This window comes from Apaloderma vittatum, unplaced genomic scaffold, assembly GCF_000703405.1.
Source record: "Apaloderma vittatum isolate BGI_N311 unplaced genomic scaffold, ASM70340v1 scaffold5820, whole genome shotgun sequence".
In the NCBI taxonomy this organism is placed as follows: Eukaryota; Metazoa; Chordata; class Aves; order Trogoniformes; family Trogonidae; genus Apaloderma; species Apaloderma vittatum.
In genome coordinates this window covers 45,506-67,616 of record NW_009692764.1, presented here as the reverse complement: position 1 = coordinate 67,616, position 22,111 = coordinate 45,506, and the positions used below count along the sequence as shown (strand labels likewise).

The following is a 22,111-nucleotide window of genomic DNA, read 5'->3' as shown; positions in this document are numbered from 1 at the left end:
GGGCTGCGGTGCGGTACGATGGCAGCACAGGGACAGCTGCGCAGCTGTTGCGGGCGGACAGCTACCAGGTGTTCGGCATTTTAAGTGCAAGGTTATGCTCTTTCAGAAATTTCAGCCGCTTGCAGCTTGATTTTAACTTCACAGAAGTTTGTATTTTCTTTTCTGTCTTTGTTTCTTTTTAGGATTCTGGGGATAGTGTTTCTGAAATAAGGGAATGGAGACCAGTTGCTTACAGAAAGTGCACAGACACTGTCTGGTTGCTTCTCTTTTTCCTTTTCTGGACTGGTTTGGTAAGTGCGCTTCTTTTCTGAAAGAAAAATCAGATCCAAAGTTAACGAGTGGTATACTAAATCTAAACTGAAATTATTATTGGCACAAGTGTTTGGGTCTCAGGATTGCACTAGGACAGAACTGACCTGTGACGTGATGTAGTGCTTCCTTGCAGTGTCTATTACACAGATTTTTAAGTTTACCTATATGCTTTAGATGCCATGTATGCACGAGGCTGAGTTATTTAGAATTCTCTTTTATGTAAATTAGTCCAGGCTCTGACTGGGCTTATTCCTTGTTATTTTGCAGCATATCTGTCTGATCTTGTGTCAAGTCACTATGTGTCTTGTGCTTAGACGTGCATGCAAGATTTTGGGAACAGGCTTTGTCTTTCTTTATCATGAGTGGCTTTTTTTCATATGTCTAGGGCTACACCAGATTCTTGTGAAAACACTATTAATTGGTTCAATTCTTAATAACTTTTAATGGAAGCTTTAATGAATGCAGAAGAATATATACCCATTTTGAATACTGCATAAGGAGAAGCTGAACTTTGTGAACAGGATAGGGTTTTTTACATGCTGTCATATGCTTAGTGCTTTGATAAGTGGAGAGAATGCCAGAAATTAGACCCGTTGGATGGGAAGGAGTTAGGATTTTTGTTTGTTTTCTCTCAGTATTTTTATTGCTGTTTCTGTGAAATGTATTTGTTTTCTTTTATTTGATCTTATTTTTGAAAGGTTAAAGTATTTTATGTGACACTGATTTGTTTGCATAGTGAAAAGAAATTGAAACCTTGTTAATTACTGTAGAAGTCCATATCACTGGTATAGACACACCTCTCCAGCAGTCACACAGCCATCTATTACTTAACGGTATTTATGGCATGTACCCAGCATGCTGCAATTAAAAGAAAGAAAGAAATTGACATGTACCCAGTATTTGCCGCACTAGTGACAAATGGACCTGTAACATCCATCTTTAGAAGGAATGACAGATTTTTTTCTGAAAGTGGATTTCAGATTGAGTTACAATGCTGGCTTTTTCTTCTAAGAACAATTTGATTATTAACAAGTATTTGCTATGTAAATAAACTAGACCTGAAAATATTTTGTTATTGTAACAAATGTCACATCCAGAAGTAGTATGTCAGCTTTAGTTCTGGAGTCTCCACAAAGTTCTCCATACTGAGATAGCATTAACATACATTCAGTTTTTAACACCCCCCCGTACTATTTAACTAGTTAGACTGCATATGTATAAGCAAAAATGAGACTACACTGGGTACTAAGGAAGCACATGCTTACATGTTTGTGTGAGTCTCAAGTTTTGCCCAGATCCCATCTTTAGTCCCAAATGTTAAAGGTTGAGAAACAGATAGAGACTCTAAACCTTGAATAAGAAGACAGTTTTGCTGGATCTGATATGTGCAATCTGTTTCCAGCACAGCTGATGTTCAACAACATCCATGCAAAGTAGTAGAAGTTAGTGTGGGGCTGAGAAGATTTGCTGCTGCCAGCAGTTGGCATGTAGCCACAGAGCTTAGTGTATTGTCTTTGGTGTGTGTGAAATGTAGTTTAACACCCCGTGGGACTGGGACGGAGGAGGTGAATGAATCACTGAGGTCCTCAATAGCTGGAGTGTTGTAAATAAGCATTTGGGTAAAGTAGTGCTCAGGATTTCACCAGCTTCCCAGAAGAAAAATTACTGCTATTTGGCAGTTGGAAAGGTTCTTGTCAAGGGGCATTTTGGCCTTCATGGGGCACCCGAGCAGAGCTTAAGCTGCATTCCTTAGCAGGGTGTCTTGTTGTTGACTAAGGATTGCTGCACCTTGGCCAACAGAGGTTCTTAGTTGCCCCAGGGATTTACAGAGAGCTTAAAACTTGGAGTTTTAACCTGAGAGCAAAGCATCTAAAAGATCCCTGTGATGTCACCTAAGTTCACAGTGTGGCTCTTTCCAGATTTTTCACCTGTGTTAAAGAATGCATCTTCCTGAAATTTCATGTAACCTGCATTTTAATTATACTTTATATATTTAAAATATACCTCTGATTAAATTCACTGCCAGGTGCAAGAGCTCAACATTTCAGCAGATATGTTTCCCAGATGAGTCTTGAAGGACATCCTGAAAACCAAGGAGTGAAAAATTACCGTTTGAGTGACCTTACCTGGTGACACACATAAACTTTGGTAGAGACTATATTTAGCGCCTTCTTACTGCTTTCCTATTATTTTAATTAGGACCCATATCTGCTTAATTTATATACTTTCAACAACAGGTGAAGGAAAGCTCTAAGGAGGTAATAGGGTTAAACTTGTCCATGTGACTTGCTGCAGCCTTATGCCAAGGGGTGAATTTTAGGTTTAAGTGTTTGCATCCACAAGGCAAAAATGCATGGGTTAAAAAGAGTATTTATTTAATTGGAAGGAAAAGCTATTGTAGCATGATTTCACATTAAAAAATATTTTAACAGATATTTATAACTGGCTATGCTGTGATGGCTGGTGCCGCAGAAAGACTTGTGCTTGGATGTGACAGCTTTGGGAACATATGTGGTAGGAAGAACGCTCCTGTAAAAGGGGCACCCCTTTCTGGAAAGGACATGACTAATAAGAAGTAAGTACATCACATAATGTCTAAATAAATCAAATGTTTGAGAACTTAATAAGATATGCATTTTCTAGTTGTGAGTCGTATACATATGAATATATACATGCTTATATTTAAGGCCTAAAAAAGTGCAAGAATGGCACAAAATGATGAGTGAAACTGAGAAGTTGAGATAGAATTTGAAAACGTGCTACACTCTTATGCTTTATGCTGGCTGTTTTTTAAACAGGGCCTCAGCCAAACCAGCAGTCATTCTATGTGGCAAACCTTTGTAGTGAGGGAAGTTGCGTGTTGAGGTTCACGTTCAATCTCTTGCCTCCTGTGAACTTGCCTTTGTAGAATGGCATCCACCTTGACAGCTTCTGATCCCATTCAGGAACATAAAATGAAGTGTAAAAATGTGGCACATTCTCAAATTTCTTCTTAACTTCTGACTTCAAACTCCCTTTCTTTCCATTTTATGTGTAAAAATAGTTTCATTTACTTTGAAGGGCTTTAAAAAGATGGAAAAAAGGTTCCGAATGTAAACCTATAAAACCCAGAAAGCTTGTTTTTTGAAAAGAGGATCTTTTTTTTTTCTTTCTAGGTATGTGTTCTTTCTGAATTCATGCGGCCTGGAAATTCAAAACCTCAAAATCAGTTCACTTTCCTTGTGTGTGTCTAGTTGTCCGCAAGAGCAGCTCAACTCTTTGGAAGACCTCCAGAGTTTTGCAAGGAATAATGGTGTGCAACAGGGAATATGAATATCTTAGTGTATCTATAGAAACTGTCACTTTATTATTCTTATGTTGGCTACACAAGGAAGTAATTTCTTACCATTAATTTCCTGAGCAGTCCATGGCAACAGAAAATAAAATATTTTGGGTTTGCTTTATTTCAAAGCTATAGTTTCTAGAAATGTTACAGCTTTCTTATGCAAATTCAAAAGTTGTTGATTAATTCTTGCAAAATGGTGAGATTATGCAGCAGAAAACTGGCTGCTGAGAGTGCACCAATGTAGTTTGGTGGTCATGCTAGTGGATGAACAGAACTCATATGGTATTTGAGAAACTCGTCCAATTGATTGTTTTAAATTTAATTAAAACTATGGTGATATTATTAATTCCAGAGATACATAAGTGGTTTTATCCCTTTAGACATCAGATCCCAGAGTTTGCTTTCCCACCTAGATTTTTTTATTTATTTTATTCTCTGTTCAAGATGTATGTGATGCTAGAAGTAGCTATTGTGCAAAAGATGCAGCTCCAGTTCATTCACATCCAACACATAAATAAAATAACCTGTAGCCTAACTGTTATTCCATAGCATATGCATAAACTACAGACCATATGATTATTAGTGGCTATTTTTACTGGAGGTTGGAATTCCATTCGTTGTTGGGTTGTTTTGCTGTTGTTTTGCTGTTGTTTTGCTGTTGTTTTGCTGTTGTTTTGCTGTTGTTTTGCTGTTGTTTTGCTGTTGTTTTGCTGTTGTTTTGCTGTTGTTTTGCTGTTTTGTTTGTCAAGGATTGCTGTTTTAGTTTACAACATGTATTTTAATTTTATTTTGGGGTAGTTTGCCACGCTTTAGTACTTCTAGAAAGCTGCAAAGAGATGTGATATTCAGTGTAACTGAATATAATTGACTGAAATTTTATCTACCACTAAAACTGCTTGCTTGTTTATCTCAAGGGAGAGGGCAGCATTGTGTTTGGAATGGCTTGAATGTATCCAGCCTTCCTTTCCCAGAAGCATTATACAATTGAGCAGAGTATTATTAGTAGAATACCTGGTAATATTTAGCCTAGAAAGTGTAGATTTCTGGATACATATATATTCTATTCTAAATCACAAGGAGCCTAATTCTGTTGTAGCGTCTGTCAGTGTAGTTTTTTCTGTTGTCTTAATGAGTAATAGTTTAGAGCTCGATTATGGCACTGTGCAACAAATAGTGTGCCTGACCTCCAGGGAGATCAGTAAATGGTAATGATAGTTAAGTCTAGAAAGTAAAAGATTTCACAGAGGTTGCTTTAGATTTACCCAGTTAACTAATTTTTTACTTACATTCCCACTGAAATACCAGAGATGAATATGGCCTGCTTTGGAGTCAAAGCAGAAGTTTAAACAAGACTTAATTGATAATGTGGTTTTCACTAAGACTTAAACTAATATTGTTACTTTCCCTCCCCTTCTTAGGTTCTTGTCTTTGTATTTACAACCTGAACATTTCCAGTTACACTCTAGACCCAAAGGCAGCTGAGCTGTGTCCCGCACTGCCAGTTCCACCAAGGTAAGAATTACTTTACAACATTCTTGAGTCCAGACAGCTCCTTAAGGATTTTTACTTCCTTGTGTTTTGTGTTTGACTTGGTGCTTGCAGTTAGAATGGTTTTGCTTCTTTAATTTATTTTTGTATGTATATCCTTATGAGTTCTCGTGTGTGCCTGTGCACGTCAGTGTCCTGTCCCACAGAATGAACAAGGACTGCATTCCCCTCGTTTCCCTGCCCTTTAGAGATTTTTCCTCTACAAGTCAGGAGAAAAGCCCTCCATATGAGGAACAACGCAGCTCCTGCACAGACTTTTACTCCCTCCCTCAATGCCAAGGAAGAGGAGCTGTGGTCTTGGGGCTTGCTTATTATCCTGAACCCAGAAATTTTCATCAGAATCCTTTCACAGCCAGCTGGCTTGAAGCACAGGTCTGTGGATGGGCACTGCCTTTAACATGTGGCATTTCAAAAGAGTCAGTCTCCTTAAACTCATGATTTTAAGTTATACGGTGTCATGAAAACACAGCAAGAAACTGGAATCTCTGTGTTGGCAAAGCGAAATCGTCTGCTCTGAACGAGAGAAAATAGGGGAAAAAAGCAAAGAGAAGAGAGCACGAGATACATAAAAACACTGCATATAGTGCATAAAAGGAGAATGTGTAAATTGATGAAAAAATATGACATGTTTTACTTATCTCTTCTACTTTTTAAAATTTTCTCTGTTTGGCAAGGAACTCAGCAAAGTTATTAATCTTGCGTGGTAATATTTCAAAGTAGAAGCAAAGCTAGACAGAGAAGTTTTTAACCATTTATGAACAAATCTCTGGTTTTTAGGTAGGAATATGTCTTTGGCTGTTTTAGTGCAGTATTGCCAATCTGGGACAGTAAATGTATTCAAGAAGCTTGGCTGGGAGTGCCAGATAATTTTTTATGTAAACATTTGGTAGTGTTAATTGTACCTTACACACATTGTTTTGATGTGGCTTTCAGAATGCTTAAATATCATAAAAACAATGCAAAGTGCTTGTGGTCTAGAATTATCTGCAACAACGTAGCTTGCAGGTATGTTAATATGAATTTAGGTTTTATATAAACACATAAGAGCAAAGCAGGTGAAATCTGACTAGAATGGGAATAGGAGCTAAATCTGGATGGTGATTGAGACAGTAGTTCATTTTTTCACCCAGGCTGATTGTGAGTGGATGCTCTGGTACAGTGCTACAGGCATGATGCTGCTAGGAGTTTATTTTGCAGATGAAACATAAAACTACCATTTGTAACAGACCACTCCCATGCTCTGTTGTGTCCAGCTTCATGTGCAAGGTCTCCTCCTTGGCAGAGAGGATGCCTGCAAGGTTACAGGTCAGATTGGCCAGCTCTGGCAGCAAAACTGTACTGAGGCTGCTGGTAGGGTGCTGCAGAGGGCTTGAAAGAGGATGGTGGAAAGGATCTCTGTGGATTTGAAACCGTTTGTCCAGTAATTAATGTTTTTTACCGTCTTGTTTTTAACCTTCCAGTAAATCTTTTCCATTTTTTAATCGATGTGTTCCGCAAAATTCTGAATGCTATTCCAAGTATGCATCTGTCTTAATAAGTATGGTTAATGAAATGGATGTTTTTCACCGAATTCTGAGTGGAATATTGGCACGAAGAGATGCTGTGATAGGATTGAGTGTCCTTGCACTAGGTAAGGTTATAAATAAAAAGTGAGTAATGATATTCAGTTAAAAGCAAAGTTTCAGATGTTTCTATTAACTTTATTTTTTAAAAAATTAGAAGTGAGTTTTTTCATGTTTTCTGGGCAGAGTTGTTTTTAAGAAAGAGTGATTTTGTGTTATCAGGAGGCATATAATAGAGTGATGAAATACAGCTCTATGAAGTATCAGATTCTATGTTTCTTGATATGATCATATACCTCATTTCAGGGAACTGTAAGAAATAGTTGATACAAAGGGCATCTCAATGAACATCTTAAGTTAAATCCTATGTAAAATATTATTGAAAAGCTAATAATTCCCAAGGTGAAATATTTCAGTTATAAATTCTTTATTAGTAAGTTCCATGTAACTACGTGTTTTGTGTGTTAAAAATGTTGCCAGATTTACTAAATGTTGATGTTTTTGAGATGTTTTTAAAATAGAAGAATTCTACAAGAACCTTAAATTTATATGTAAAGTAAAGAAGAGTTAAATGGGTTGTAACACTCATAGTAAACTTACTCTGTATATTTTTCAGCTTTCTCTTTTATACTGGTTTTAGTCTTCAGATTCATTCGGACACTTCTGGTCCATACTTTGATTGCACTGGTTGTGTTTGGTTTGTTATGTAAGTATATTACCTTTTAGCATATGCTTAGTTAAATGGATCATCTCACTGAATTGGAGGCAGCTGAACAAACAGCTGGCTTTCTCCATGGCCATCCTCAGGAACCGTAAGCTTACCACAGCCAGTTCCAGGATGAACCATGCTTGCCTTTTGCTGCCAAGGTCTAGCTATGCTGTTGCAGCTGCTGAGCATTGGGATGATGATGACTTTTATTTTTATACATGCCTGGAAACAGTATTTCTTTTGGCAGATGAATGCAGTTATGAAAATGTTGTTATTTTAAAGAAAGTTTAGTGAAGTTTTACATTGGCTGCTTTAGAAAGGGAGAACTGTAAGAACCTGTCCAGCTAAAGCTTGTCATTGCATGAAAGTTAACTTTGTATCTCTTCAATGAAATTACATGCCTGAGCTTTAGAATAACTGCAAGACCACGTGCTCTGGTGCTGGTTTACCTCAGACTAACAGACCATTATGTGATCTTTTTTTTTTCTCTGATCTTTTGATACACTGTGTCTCTCTGCTACACGACAGCATTCCTGAACTGAGCTTGGGTTGTGCAGAACGGCGAGAGACTCGGGAGGGAGGCCAGGCAGCCATCAGCCTGCCGACAGCAGTGTGCTGCACCCTGGGGAGCACTGCCTGCCTTCATGATGCTCTTGTTTCCTCAGTTGTCTCAGGTGTTCTCTGGTGGCTCTATTACGACTACAAGGATGATCCCAGCACTGAATTGGAAACAGAAAAGGAAAATGTAAAATTTCTGCTCGGATATGCTATCTTCTCAACAATAGTTACTGTAAGTAGTGTTTTACTGTAAGCAATGGCAGAGGCTGTGATTTGAAAACTTGAACTCCGTTGGTTCTGCAACAGTAAAAAGCATTCGTCATTTCTTTCAAATCTGAAAGTGAGAATCAATTCTGAAATCTGCCTTCACTTATTTTGATAGTTTTGTATCTTCACTGTGAAATTTGCTTGTCAGCACAGGGCTCTGCCACATTTCAAAACTATACAAAGAGTGTCAGCATTAGTGGATTAGAAATGCAAGAATTTTTTAAAGAAATGTGTCTGATCTCACTTCCCCTTCTTCACTGCATCAGCTAACTGGAGAGTCATGTTGAGTGAATAGAGGGATGCTGGCTCAATATGAACATGAGATCTGTGGATTTAGCCTACCTTGTCAGCGGGAGAAAGGAGTGGCAGCTCATTTAGACAATGAAAAGGATAGCGAAGCACAAGCAGCAATATCTAGGTCTCAGGTTGAGTTCTGCTTTTCTTGCATTGGCATTGTTTTCCAACATAAATTCTGAGTCCTGTAGTGTAGTCTAGCTTGCAACTTTTAAAGTGAGTTTTTCACTCTGATGTTGCAATATTAAAGGAGTCATTGCTCAATATGAATGTACAGACAATTTGTACTTCATGAGACATTTGTCAGAATGATTTTTCTTCTGTTTTCTTAAAGCAAAGTAGGATCCATAAACTGGAATTCACTGAGTAAGACCAGTCTGACAGTTTACAGTGACAAATATAAATGTGTCACAGATGAGATTTTTTTTCATATCCTCTGTAAGTTCTGGCCTTTTTACTGCTTTTGATACTAAAGGGTTAAGAAAAGGCTACTTTCTGTGCATGTGTGTTCCAGTATAATTGACTATCCTTTGCAGAACTGTGGGAACACCACTGCTGCAGCTTACACTTCTCTTCAGAGTCAGTGGCTTCTTTCTAGAGCAGGCAAGAAAACTGGTGAGGCAATTGCCACTGGTTGCATTTATTATTTTATAGTTTCCAACCTCTCATTTAATTGCTGTTCATATTCCTTGTCTTATACAAAGAACTGGTGACATTGTGGGGTTTTGGTTTTTTATACTTTGGGGAAAAAATAATTTATTTAAATGAGGTTTCATTTTATGTCTGCTTTGCTTGCATACATACACAGCTCTCAAATTAATTGGGCTGTGCTACTGACCTTTCTGCAGAAAAGGACTGCTCTTCCTAGCGTTGTTAACAGTGGTAAGCTGACCCAGGTAGGAAGAAAGTTTAAATGCTCATGATACACATCGCTTTCACATACACTGTGTATCATGTAACATAGACTTGCGTTTGCTGTAAAGCAAAACAGACTGTTTCCATTAGGTGAATTAAAGTTTTATGAATCCTGTTTTGTTTTAAAAAAAATAGTAGAAATGATTTCAGAAAACCAAGGTTTAATTCACAGACTCTTTGAGAATATAAGCAGCATCTCAGAAAGCTTTTTCCAGTGAGCAGTAAGTTTATGCAAAATCCCTTGCTTTTGTGTGTTTGTGAAATTTGTACCCCCTGGCCCTGTATTTCATAACTTGGATACTTTTCTTAATGAAAAAAACCCAACAATTTGTCTTTTAATTTCCAGGTTGTTCTACTTTCCCTTATATTTGCACTAAGAAAGAGGCTTCAGTTCACTGTGCAGCTCTTTCAAATTGTTGGTAAAATTATTGGCAGAATTCCTTTCCTCCTGTTCCAACCACTCTGGACCTTACTGATTCTCATTGTGTTCTGGGTATTTTGGGTTGCTGTGCTACTTAGCTTAGGAACTATAGGTAAGTATATATTTTCCATTTATTTGGATGAATACAATCAGTTTGATATGAATAAATGAAGAAAGTAACAAGAGGGAGGACACGGCTCTTAGTGCGGTTGTTATGAAATGAGAATGTTCATCTCCTTTGATTATAAACAATATTCAGTTGTCATGGAGGCAGAATGTTGTTTCTGAGCAGTAGTTCAGTGACAACTGCTATCATTATTTGGGCTGGTACAACAGTATTTGGATTAATCCAGATGTTCTTGCAGTTGCAGGGGAGGTGCTCTGTAGAAATAGGCATTATGAAAGATCTACAAGGACAGATTTTGAATATGTAAATGGTATCACGGAGAGACATACAGCTAAAAGATCTGTTACATTGAACCAGGATAGTCTGGATTCTGTCCCTTAGCCCAGCATCATGCAAAGAGGAGGTTGTTTTTCTATGCAACAGCACCCAAACAAGGGAAGCTAAACTCTATGTAGCTCTGAAGATAACTCCTCTGGATATACTAACCTTTGTACATAGGAAGTAGTATGATCTGGGGCTGGCTTTTTTTTCATTTTAAATTACTAGGGCCACTGCTAGGAGTCAATTGTTGTCCTTTGGGTTGGAGCTGTTGCAGAACTGGTGGAGCTAGAGGCAGTTGTTTGTCATTCGCGTATTTGTTTATGGGTTTTCTCTCTTCTGAAACTTGGCAGTGATTTCTATGTGGAAAGCCAAATGCAGCCTAACTCTTCAAATGCTTTTGTGTTACCATTTTATCTTTTGTTTCTACCATACCTTGAGACAGCAGCTGCAGTAACTCCTCTGTACAGGTTTATAGATCCCTGCTAGGCCAAAAAAGCCTCCAACCTTTCTGTAGCCAAGACCAATTCACAAAACTGGCAGTATTCTACACCTCCACGGGCCGTGTACCTCACTCTTCCATCACAACTGCTTCTGTCTCAGTCTCACCCTGGCTCTGTACAAGACCCGTTTCACTTGTAACATGAGAGTCCCTCTGTCCGATTCCCTACTGGCATTGCGAATCACTCACCTGTTGCTTAGGCTAGACTGGGATCTGTTCTCTTCCAGCTTTAAGAAGAGTCATGCAGGTTTGCAAGGGTGTGTCTCTCTTTCTGCTGCCTTTCCTCCAGTAGCTCGTATCTGTCGAAAGTAGCTGTGTGAAGCGCTTGTCTGGCTCACAACCTACTTCTCCTGCAGAAGGGTCAGACTTAGCAAGGCCAAATGTTCGATCTGCAATCTCTTTGTGAGTTGTTCCTGACTGACTAAATAGTCACACTTTAGGTGTCATGGATATTCCTTAGCCATGCTCCTCTCAGTTGGATTGTCAGTTTACACCATTATGTGCGAGACACAGCTTTGTGTGGTTATTAACTTTTCTGCAAAATCTCCATCCCATTTATGCACGTCAGCCAGGCAGCAGTATTTTTCAAACTGGCCTTGTGGGGAATCTTATCACTGGCTCAGACAAGTCCTTTGCAGAAAAGAGCATCTACTGAGCTATTAGCCAACTGTTCATTTCATGCACCTGGTTGGATCAGATGCAATTTAAGATAAACATTAACTATGGTAAATAAAATCAGTTATAACACACATGTTGGCTAAATATATAATTAAAAATAACTATTAGAGGAAATACTACATCCTTGATGTTAGGCTGAGCTTGCCCATTACCTGTAGGAAAATTCATTTGTACTCTTAATATGCACACACAGGATGTGAAGCTTGCCCTTGTTAAATCTAAATTAAGAAAATGTCAGCTGAGTCTGTTGTCTTCAAAAGCTTTTGCAAACACAGCGACCATTAGAAGAGTAGAAATATTTTAGCTAATATGACAGAAACTGCTTGATGCCTTCCATTACCTTTGTTTAGATGTGGTGTTGGGGGATATGGCTTAGGCATGAGCTTTGTAGAGTAGGGTTAATGGTTGGACTCGATCCCAAGGGTCTTTTCCAACCCGAATGATTCTATGATAAGTATAGGATGGGGAACTTGTCAGGTATTTCCTGGATGCTTTTACAAACTTTGCAGGAAAAATAGTGACTTGCACATTATATCCCAAATCAAATACCACATTTATTCATGGAGGAATAAAACCCAATGAAAACTGCATTTGAGAGGCAGTTTATGCTTTTTCCATGTTGTGCCATTCTCCTTGATTGATTTATATTCTGTTTGTTTGGTTTTTCTCTCTGCCTTCTTGGAGAGTAGGATTCAGTTTATGATCTGCTGTTACATTCATAGTGCGGCACACATCTCCTGACTCAAAGGTATTTTATTTTTTGTCTTCTCCCTAGCTTAGTAGGAATGCTGATGTTTCTAGTGAGTGATACATGTAATATGGTACAGAAGGCAGTGGAATCTTGGTGCACAGCAGAGCGATATTAAAGTTTCTAGCAATTAACTTTTTGCAGATTCTTCATAACAAGGGAACATCATTTCCAACACTTAGCTGTCAATACATTGCTCGTATGAGGAATCTAGTAAAGCATGTGAGATCATCTGCCATGATATTTTTAATGTAGGTGTAAAACCTTGTAAGACTTTTCTGTAAACAGTTAATGTGTCAATATTTAGAAGAGAATGTGCACTTGATAAATAATCCAAACCAATTCTAAGTCACAGTCTAAGCATGAATGCACATAGAAAAATGCCACTCTATGTATTTGAGTACTTTTCTGGTTAAATCTTGATTCTGTATTTTTATCATTTATATTTGTAATTATTCTTTTTGCTAAGCTATGTTTAATGGCAGCTGTTGTTACCCAGCAGGTGTAAATGAGTTCTTAGCAAAGTCCAGGGGCTGGGGTATTTATGTAAATACTATGTAAATGACCTGCAGCTGTGTCAATGCCCACTAGGTGCCGATAAAGTGGTGTGAGAAGTTTATTCTGAATCTGCTCGGGTGTTTACAACTGCTGTGATGACTGCTCCTCCTGAGCTCGAAGACAAGCACAATTTTAGCGTTTTAGTGATCTGAGGAGGTAGTGAAGGATTGTTTTATCCAGCTCTCTAGTCGAGGAGGTTTGCCCAGGTGACACAGGAGATCAGTGTCAGCAAGAAGAATGATAGTTATTTGGGTTTCTAGTACCATACTCTACCACGGATTTGTTTTGTAATACAAAACTTGGACAAATTAACAAACTTAGATTTGGTATTGAGAATATTTCTTTATAGTATTTCAAATTTTCAACTCATATTTGAGTCCTCTGAAATGCCACTCATATTAAGGTATCTCACTGGGGATTGTTTTGCTGTTTTGGGATGACTAGTATTTATACATCCTGTAAAAATAAGTACATGTAGTACTGTATGGTTAATAATGTATTGGCAGAACATCTGTGTATTCTCTACTAGTTTTTACAATCACTCTGTAAGTGTAAGACATTTCTTTTAATTTTGAGGTTTGGAGACTTCGCAACAGCTGAGAGTACTTCTCTGAAGATCTCCCAATATATGCTCTCTTTGAGTAATTTGTTTTCTCTATTGACAAATAGTTACCTATCCAGGATTCAGTTATGTAAAATGCAGGTGGTGGTTTTCTTGTTTTTGACACTTTGAGTTTTTATTCTTACCAATATATTTTCTGGGGCTGTGCAGACTGTATTTTAAATGCAAATATACCAAGAAAGCTGAAAAAGTGAAATGTTTACAAAGACACTAGACTTTTTGTCTAATACAGAGAGATGGGTAAGTGAAATTGTCGTGCTGCTGTGCTGCACCTGCTCTTAATGTTTTCCTTGAATCTTCACTAGTTACATGATATTTATAGCACCTCTGCATCTTGCAGCTCTGGAGCACTTGATCCTTGCTTCCACTGTGGTGCACCTGATTGTTACGCAACCACCCAGGCGCCTTATTTATATTCCCTCCAAAAGTTAGTGTTACTCTGGGAAAAGACTAACTTCTTGGGAGCTATAGAAAACTACAGCCTGCACTTGAAAAGGTACTTAGGCACATGACTAACTTGAAACACATGGTTAGTCCTATTAAAATCGGTGGGACTACTTACGCATTTTAAGATAGGCACCTGCTTAAGTACCTTGATAATTCAGAATCTCTAAGAGCAGCAGAGACTGAGCGAATTCCAAGCATAGAAAACTAGGAGGAATGCCAAGACTCCATGAGACTTGAGACAGCACAAACAGTGGCACCGGTTAGAACCATTAGCTGGCTAGGAATGGAATTCAGCTGTGCTTTGGAAAAGCTGATATGTCTTAGGGTTGTTCTTATTGTTTGTTGATTTGTGCAGCGTTTCACTGCAGAACTGAAGTGGCTGTGTGACACAGCAAAGCATGTCTGGACTTTCTGGTGTGTAGGAGCTGTGAAGTCCACATGGTATAAATACTATGTATGTAATGTAGGATGAGAAGGGAGTGTGAAATTTTTGTGTAATGAAGGTGCATCCTACAGGCAATTCAGCAATAAAACTGCCACATAAACCTGTGCAGTAGCAAAACCAGCAATAAAAATGCATTTCCTGCAGGGTCCTTGACATTCCAATTACAGTCAGCTAGCTTAGCTGTAAATACCACTACATGGAAAAAAGCTAAATAAAATAACACAGTGAATTCTGTTGCAGGAAGCATGAAGATTGAGTGTATGATGCCAGAACCTGTCTTCACTTAGCAGTGGGAAGGGCACATCATATTTTCATGTTAACAGGAACTGATAAACAGGCTCTCAGTATTTTCTGGTCAGTGGTTCTTTGTTTCTGATAAGGAAATTGCTGGACTATGCTTCTCAGGAATTTTTGTCCCTTACAACAGCCTGCTGCTCCAAATATCAGCAAAACCTTGCAACAGCAGTTGCCCAGTAAGAGCAACTCACAAGAGCTCTCAAAGTACCAAAATGTAGCTAGTGGTACTGCATATGCGCTCTGACTTTAGTATCCTTACATTGCTGTGCTGACTGACGTGATTGCACAGCACCAGGCTGCGCAGTCAGATGGAGGAGCTCTTCTGAATTCTGCTGTAAACACTTATGCAAACGACGGGTCAATGAGATACAAGGTGTCGTACACTCCATTTTTATGGAAAGACATGATGCTATTTGGTAGCAGAATTAAGCACACATGCCACCGTACAATCCACCTGAACATTTCTTTTCCAAACAAGGTACGTTTCAGGCTTTTCTGTAGTTTTGTCATGAAGACTGACAAATGTATACATGGAAAACAAATTCTGTCTGCTTTTTACTGCGGTACTGAAATAACCATTGTTGGCATTGTCAATAACCCTTCTTTTGAAGTATTTGCAGCAGATCAACATTTGTACTGATCGGAGGTTTTTGGATTTGGTGATTCAGCTGTAGAGACTTCAGTTCTTTTCTTAGTCCTTAATGTTATCACTAAGGGTGTAAAGTACACCAGAAAGATTCATGATTATGTAGTTTGACAAAAAATATCCTGTTGACATATTAAACCATATTTCAGGACTTTGTTGAGAAAGTTTAGCTTGTGTGAACAGGTAGATCACAGTGGAGTGATGAGGAAAATGCATATACTTTTCTCAACAAGGTATCTAGGATAGCTTTAAAGTTTGTCTGTTGTACTAAGGTTGATGTATGAAAAATAGCATGTAATTCTGTTGACAAAATTGTGTGTGCAAAGTAGGACCAGAAGACAGGAAATCAATCAGATGCATATGTTTACACTGGTAAACATACTTCTGTGAAGTAACAAAAATAGTTTACCATACCTAGACAATGAAGTCATCAATGGTGAACTCACAGGTGGATGTGCCTGATTTCTGTGTGACAGAGCACAGCACTGTGCACGTGTACATGTAGGATTGGCTGGGAAAGGCAAAATCATTACTGTTGTTACTGCAGGTGGTTATTTCAGTACCCCAGTAAAAAGCAGACAGAATTTGTTTTCCATGTATACGTTTGTCAGTCTTCATGACAAAACTACAGAAGAAAAACCTGAAACGTACCTTGTTTGGAAAAGAAATGTTCAGGTGGATTGTACAGTGGCATGTGTGCTTAATTCTGCTACCAAATAGCATCATGTCTTTCCATAAAAATGGGGTGTAGGACACCTTGTATCTCATTGACCTGTTGTTTGCATAAGTTCCCTCAGTAAGGGCTGTAGGCTATGGTTAATGAGTGCATGTGGCTAGCTGTGTGTGCTGCACTAAACTGGCAGTCTAGAGCCTCTGAAAGAAGTAAGGGAGATGAAAAATCCCTTGAATTTGGAATGGTATAGAGCATAACTTATTTTAATGTACCAAAGTACATGAATCTATGCTGGACTTTCCCCCCACCCCCAAAGAAAAACAGCCCAAATTTTTGCATCCAAACTTAACACCAGGGAGGCACAGGATGGGGAGGAATGGCTGAGAGTTTGTGAGAAGAGATCTGAACAGAAGGTTTTTCGCACCGTCAAGTATCTTGTATTTCACAGGCTTAAAATACATTTTAATATAATGGAAGCAACCGTATTTCTGTGAATGAACAACCATTCATCACTGCAAAGAGCTTGTTTGTTTAGCAAAAATTGATAACCTTTCAGAAAATATGTAGAACATATGTATGTGTTTATGCAGCCATGTAACGTTTTTTGGTCCTTTCAAAGCATTTTAAAAAATTTTGCAGTGCTACTATGGGTAGATAAATATTTTTCATAATTTGCAGACAAATGGACCTTGGTTTGTAAGTATAAAGCTTGTCTTAACCTAGTGATATTGCTGAAAACAAATCTTTCTACTCTTAGCTATTCTTGAGTATGAACTCTGTGGCTATAGAAAAATAGGACAGAAATAAGTGAACCATTTCATAAATAGCTTCGTATGTGTGGTAGTTTTGAACTTGACGGTGGTGTGCTGTCCTGTGGGAGAACATAGAATTGTTAAATTTGGAAAAGACCTTTAAGATTGTCGAGTCCAACCATAAACCTAACACTGCCAGTTCCACCAAATGAATATGTGACGTATTAGAGCTTAAGTTATAATGCTGTTCTGGTGATAACAGACAGTTCTGTTTCTCCGATTGTGCTTTCTTTCATAGAGTTAGAATAAAAAACAAGTAATCTCCAGAGATTGTTTTATTCTGTGAACATGTTTATCTTTAAGGTTAATAGGAGCATATGCTACTATGCAGGTGTATCTATTTTTTGTTTTTGGAGAGGCCACCTTTATGTGTCTGTATTTTGCACAAAGATTGCAAAGTATAGAGAACAGAAAACTAGTTGCCATGATCCTAATTAGTAATATTAATTAAAACAATAATTTTTTTGTTGCAATGGTTTTTGTTATACATCTTTAATATTTTTCTGCAGTTTCTATCTTTGCTTCTTATCGAAAAAATCTAAAACATTTAATGACTATGAGTTTATTTCAAAGATGAATGACAAAAATTAGTATTTAATTTACTTCTGAACCATTTAATTACTCAAACTCTGAGTAGTGTTTTCTCAGAAATCTCACTAGTTCATAGATGTCCTCTTGACTTTATGGGGAGCTGTGTCCCAATCCCAATTTAAACCCAAGCTTCTGATTTTCTAAGATTTTATTTTTCAAAATTCTACTTGAATTACAAAATTTTGGCTCTCTGACTTTGTTAAGATGGATAGAATAAACCAGCACCTGAATTTATTTTTTGTAATCTTCTTGAAGAGAAGTTAAGAAGCATTTATATGTACTTCATTTTTCTTATCTGTTATAATAATACAGTGGCATAATCCCCACTCTAGGTACCGCACAGACTACTTCAGGAGGACAAGTAGAATACAGAGCTCTATCTGGAATTTGCTACATGGCCTGGTATCATTTTGTTGGCCTTATCTGGACTAGTGAATTCATTCTTGCCTGTCAGCAAATGACAATTGCTGGGGCAGTGGTTACTTGTTACTTCAACAGGTGAGTGCAGAATTGCCCCCATATAATTTCAAGGGTTTTCCAGCATTTACTTTCAGTGTTTTTCTAGGCAGAATAGTCTCAAATAGACTGTAGTTTATGTCAATATCTTGGAATCCAGTTTAATATAAAATAGCATTGCTTGTTGCAAGATATTGAGTAAGACTTTACAATGTATATGGTATTAGTGTGACTTGCCACTACCACTGGAGTTATAGGGCAAACTGAGCCTTGGTACAAGCCAGCAGAGCTCGGCTGACTCAGTTGAAATTGCCGTTTAGAAGGCACAGGCTGTCTTTGACCATTTGCCAGGAGACTGCCGTAGCTTCAAAAGGAGATGCAGAATACAGCTCGTTGGTGATTTCATGTATTCACAGGCAGTTTGACCTCTTCATACGTGTACAACCCTGCTCTGGGTTTTTATTTGTTCTGACTGCATAAATACTTAGTGTGTTACTCTTTTTTTTCATTCTATGTAGATATTTTCAGTTAACTGTAAATGCTTTAACACCACTGTTAATAATTTAGGAATGTGTAAACAAGCTTCCTTGGATTTTATATTGCCCTGAAAAGTAAATGTGGAAGAAATGAGGAAAAATCTCTACTTTTCATGATTTATACTTTTTTCAGACTTGCAATGGTGTAAAATGAAATCAAATTGATTTCGTGCTCTGGAGTGGTGCTATCTTGTCATTGAGGGGGAAGATTTAAATCTTACAATACATGGTTGAGTTTTTTCAGGATACTGCTCTCTTCATTGTCAAAACATTTCTCCTCACAGGTATTTTTTGAGCTCTGTCACCCTTATTGCTCCATTCCTCAGCAATGAGATTTTTCCAGTCCAAAACGGGATTTTCTGATCTGTGAAAAACTGTCATTTTAAGGCATTTTTTATTAGAAGAATATGGTGGTAACTTTGTGTTTTTTGAAAATTAGCCTTTGAGGAAGGTGATGTGAGAGTGACTTGGGGAGCCTGGTGGGAGAGGGTCTGGGAGCCCTAGAGCTGCAACTACCCAAGACCGTTGAGCTGAGGTGGCTGGGAGGGGAGGCTTTGGGCTTCTCCAAAACCTAGGTAGCAGGTTTCAGTTGATGGATGTAATGAACCCCTGGATGTTTCAGTTGCTAGTAGAAGTGCCTTCTGCTGAAATATATCCAAATAGTCTGTTCCCCTCCACCCAGCAGAGACAGCAGCACAGACACTGCTCACAGGTGCAGCTCTAAGGATTTCGCATTTCCGCTGACTGTGGCTGTGCTGCAGCCAAAGCAGCAAAGCTAGAAGACCTGGTAACAGACAGTGCTTACTATTGTTTTAAGTGGTGTTTTATCATCCCATCGAAAAAAGTCAAAGCAGGGCAGTGTTTAACCATGTGTGTCAGGAGCCTGTCTCTGCTAAGATCCTCTGCACAGCCAACAGTGGTGCCACTGAACTAGTGCTAATAAAAGAGCAGACAAAACCTAAAATGATGTTTTTTAAAAAGTTTGGGTAGAGTGACAGTCTCACACAACTATTCTACATGCCATGATAAGACCTGAAAAGGTATTAAAATTTCTTCTATCATCTTTCTCCTATTGATACCCTAAACTCAAGTAACTAGTGTGACTGTGATTTGCTGGGTAGTGGGCTGCTCTTTTCTTCTGAGCGAATACAGGTAGCTCAGTCTTCAGCAGTTGATTTGGCTTTAGCAGCCAAATACCAAGGTGCTAAGGGTTCATTTAAATTGGCTTGCTCAAGAAACCACAGGAAGGAAAGCAGTTTCACTGATTTACTGGGTTATGCTTTGCAGTGCGTTTTGGTACAATATACCATCTGAATCCCCAAGGCAAAGGCACTCTTCGTATCTTCTTCGCACAGAGCAGGGAAGTGCTTGTAGAAACCACTATGATGACATTTACTGCTCTGTTACGATTTTCCGCTTTCCAGCTATTTTTTACTGCTGCAGGAACTGGCCACAGAGTACAAAAGGTTCCTGCATCCAATTGCATTGAAATCATATTATACATCTACTGCTGAGTGCTCCACTGCTAAGTGCTCCTCTTGCTGGCCAGGTGACATTTTCTGTGTTGAGAGAGTTGTGCTTGGAAGGGGAAATGCAATTTTTCTGTGCTGGTGATCCATATTCCGGGCCTTTAGGCTGTCAGCACTGATCTGCAGCGATGCAGAGCCATGCAGGAATGGGGAGAGGATGCTTAGCGGCAAGAGCAGTTACACGATCAAGGGCAAGGGTTATCTTGAGCTGCTCCAGCAATTCTGAGCTTGTCTGCTGTGTGTTTTTAAATGTATTCCCTGGGGCAGCATCATAAAGGCATGTCACGAGTTTGTTTATGATACCTCACAGAGAGGCTTTCCTCCTCGCTTGTAAGTGCTCCAAGGAAATGGCACAGCCTTTCCCTGCGGAAATCACCTTCCACAGCACACACACCAATGTTCCTGGCCAACAGCCACAGTGGAGTTGCAAGTGGGAAGGACAGGGGTCTCATTTTAGCTGGATTAGCTTTGCAAGGAACATATGTTTGACCTGTAATACCACCACTGAAAATAGATTTTGCTTTCTTCTATTTCAGATGAAACATAAAAGATTTTATTAATTTAAGAAAATAAGTAGAACTTTTTGCTTAATGATTACTTTTTATGACTTGTGAAAAGGGCTTGGTCTTTTAAAAAGCCTTCTTCATTATTACTGCTGTTTTATATGAGTGTTATTTTCATCTTAATGTGCTTAGGTGTTATGTGCATGTTTGCCTTTTTCCATAAGATGAGGCTTTTCACCTCTCTGGGATTAGAGAAAGGTGGTGTGGTAACTTGACCCATGTCACAAGCATCATGATCCTGTCCCTGTTTGAACTTACTCAGTAACTCCAATGCATGTATGCCACTGCACAGGGTTGACATTAAGGAAGTATATAAGCATTTGCAGGACTGGGCATTTCCACCTGACACTGAAGTTTTCAGTGCCACAACTTCTGATAGATTTCAAGGAGAGGTGAAATACATACATCTCATGGTAAGTCAAAAATCCAGTTTTATGGATTTGCAACAAAGTCATTGAGAGATGATGTAGGACCAAATTTTTTAAGGATTCCTCTTCCCTTTTCAATAACATCTGCAATATCTGTGAGCATCCTTTGCCCTACTTACATGTAAAAGAGCCATCAGCAAGTATGCAGTCAGGCCTGTCCCTTGTTGTTTTGAGAGCAGGTGAAAGGGCAGCTGGAAGTACAGTCTCCATGTTCTCTGTTAGTCTTAGAATGTCTCTTTTATTACAAATTTTGTAATTTATTGTATTTCTTTTAAAAAAATGAGATCCATATTTATTTGAGGTATATATGACTCATTCCTTAACACTTCTAAAATATTTTACGCTAAATCTCGGTCTTTGAAACAGATGAGGCAGGATTGAAGAAAACTTATAAGCACAGCTCTGAACAGAAAGACAGGCTTTTAAAGAAATGCTTTTTTCCCCCCCACTTTCAAATGTCTGTGTCTTTTAGGTGTATCAAGATTACATTTTCTTCTTCACATAAGAAAAGTGTTTTTAAAATGAAAGCTGAGATGGATGTGTGATCATTTGATTTAAGGAACTTGGTGTTAAGAAAGCTGTTAAATGTCACAGAACTCACACGAAAATAGACAATTGGCAGCACTGAAGAAAGAAAATTATTAAAAGATTATGTGGTATTGAGCACACGTTCAGAATAGTAGTGTCCTCTATAAATCAAACAATCCTGTGATAACATCAAATAGGAATACAAAAGAGCAAAACCAAGCTGTGGCCCTGCTCAGTCTTGTAACCAGTTCTATCAGGCAGATTCCTGTTTTTCCCTGATGCCTTGTGTGCATGCAGTGGAGTCTACGTGGACAAAATTCACTGCACAGTATGAACTGCCCACTAAGCTTTATGCATATGGCTAACTGTATGCCTGTGCTAAAGTAATTTTGGGGTTGCAGCCATGTAATGCACAAAGCCGGGTGAACCTTTATCCTTAAGGCTGTAGGTGGACGATTGAGCCAATCTTGAACTTGTATAGAGTCGCAAGTATCACCTGTTGTTGTGTTTAGTTAGACATTTTCCTGTTTCCTACCCTGAGCCAGGATTACAAGGAAAGTCTTTTCTTTTTCTAATCTCTTTGGGAGCAAAGCAAGAAACCTAGTCAGACCCTGTTCTTGTGAGAATTACTTTGTTTGGAAAAAGAAGGTGTGGAAAAGCATCCAAATGTGTAGAAAATTATCTAAACTTCAAATG

General features: G+C 38.5%; 1 protein-coding gene across 1 annotated transcript in view; it reads left to right on the top strand.

Annotated features, from left to right (window-relative positions):
* Nucleotides 1-182: 182 nt before the first annotated feature.
* Nucleotides 183-22,111, top strand: part of SLC44A3 (solute carrier family 44, member 3) — a gene marked incomplete at its 5' end in the record, with an annotated part of 41,439 nt that continues 19,510 nt past the window's right edge. Inside the window, 9 exons of the mRNA XM_009867004.1 lie at nucleotides 183-290; nucleotides 2,745-2,887; nucleotides 3,468-3,604; nucleotides 5,056-5,149; nucleotides 6,646-6,815; nucleotides 7,364-7,453; nucleotides 8,122-8,246; nucleotides 9,837-10,023; nucleotides 17,708-17,873. Coding sequence (XP_009865306.1) covers nucleotides 183-290; nucleotides 2,745-2,887; nucleotides 3,468-3,604; nucleotides 5,056-5,149; nucleotides 6,646-6,815; nucleotides 7,364-7,453; nucleotides 8,122-8,246; nucleotides 9,837-10,023; nucleotides 17,708-17,873 — 1,220 coding nt within the window. The remainder of the gene's footprint in view (nucleotides 291-2,744; nucleotides 2,888-3,467; nucleotides 3,605-5,055; nucleotides 5,150-6,645; nucleotides 6,816-7,363; nucleotides 7,454-8,121; nucleotides 8,247-9,836; nucleotides 10,024-17,707; nucleotides 17,874-22,111) is intronic.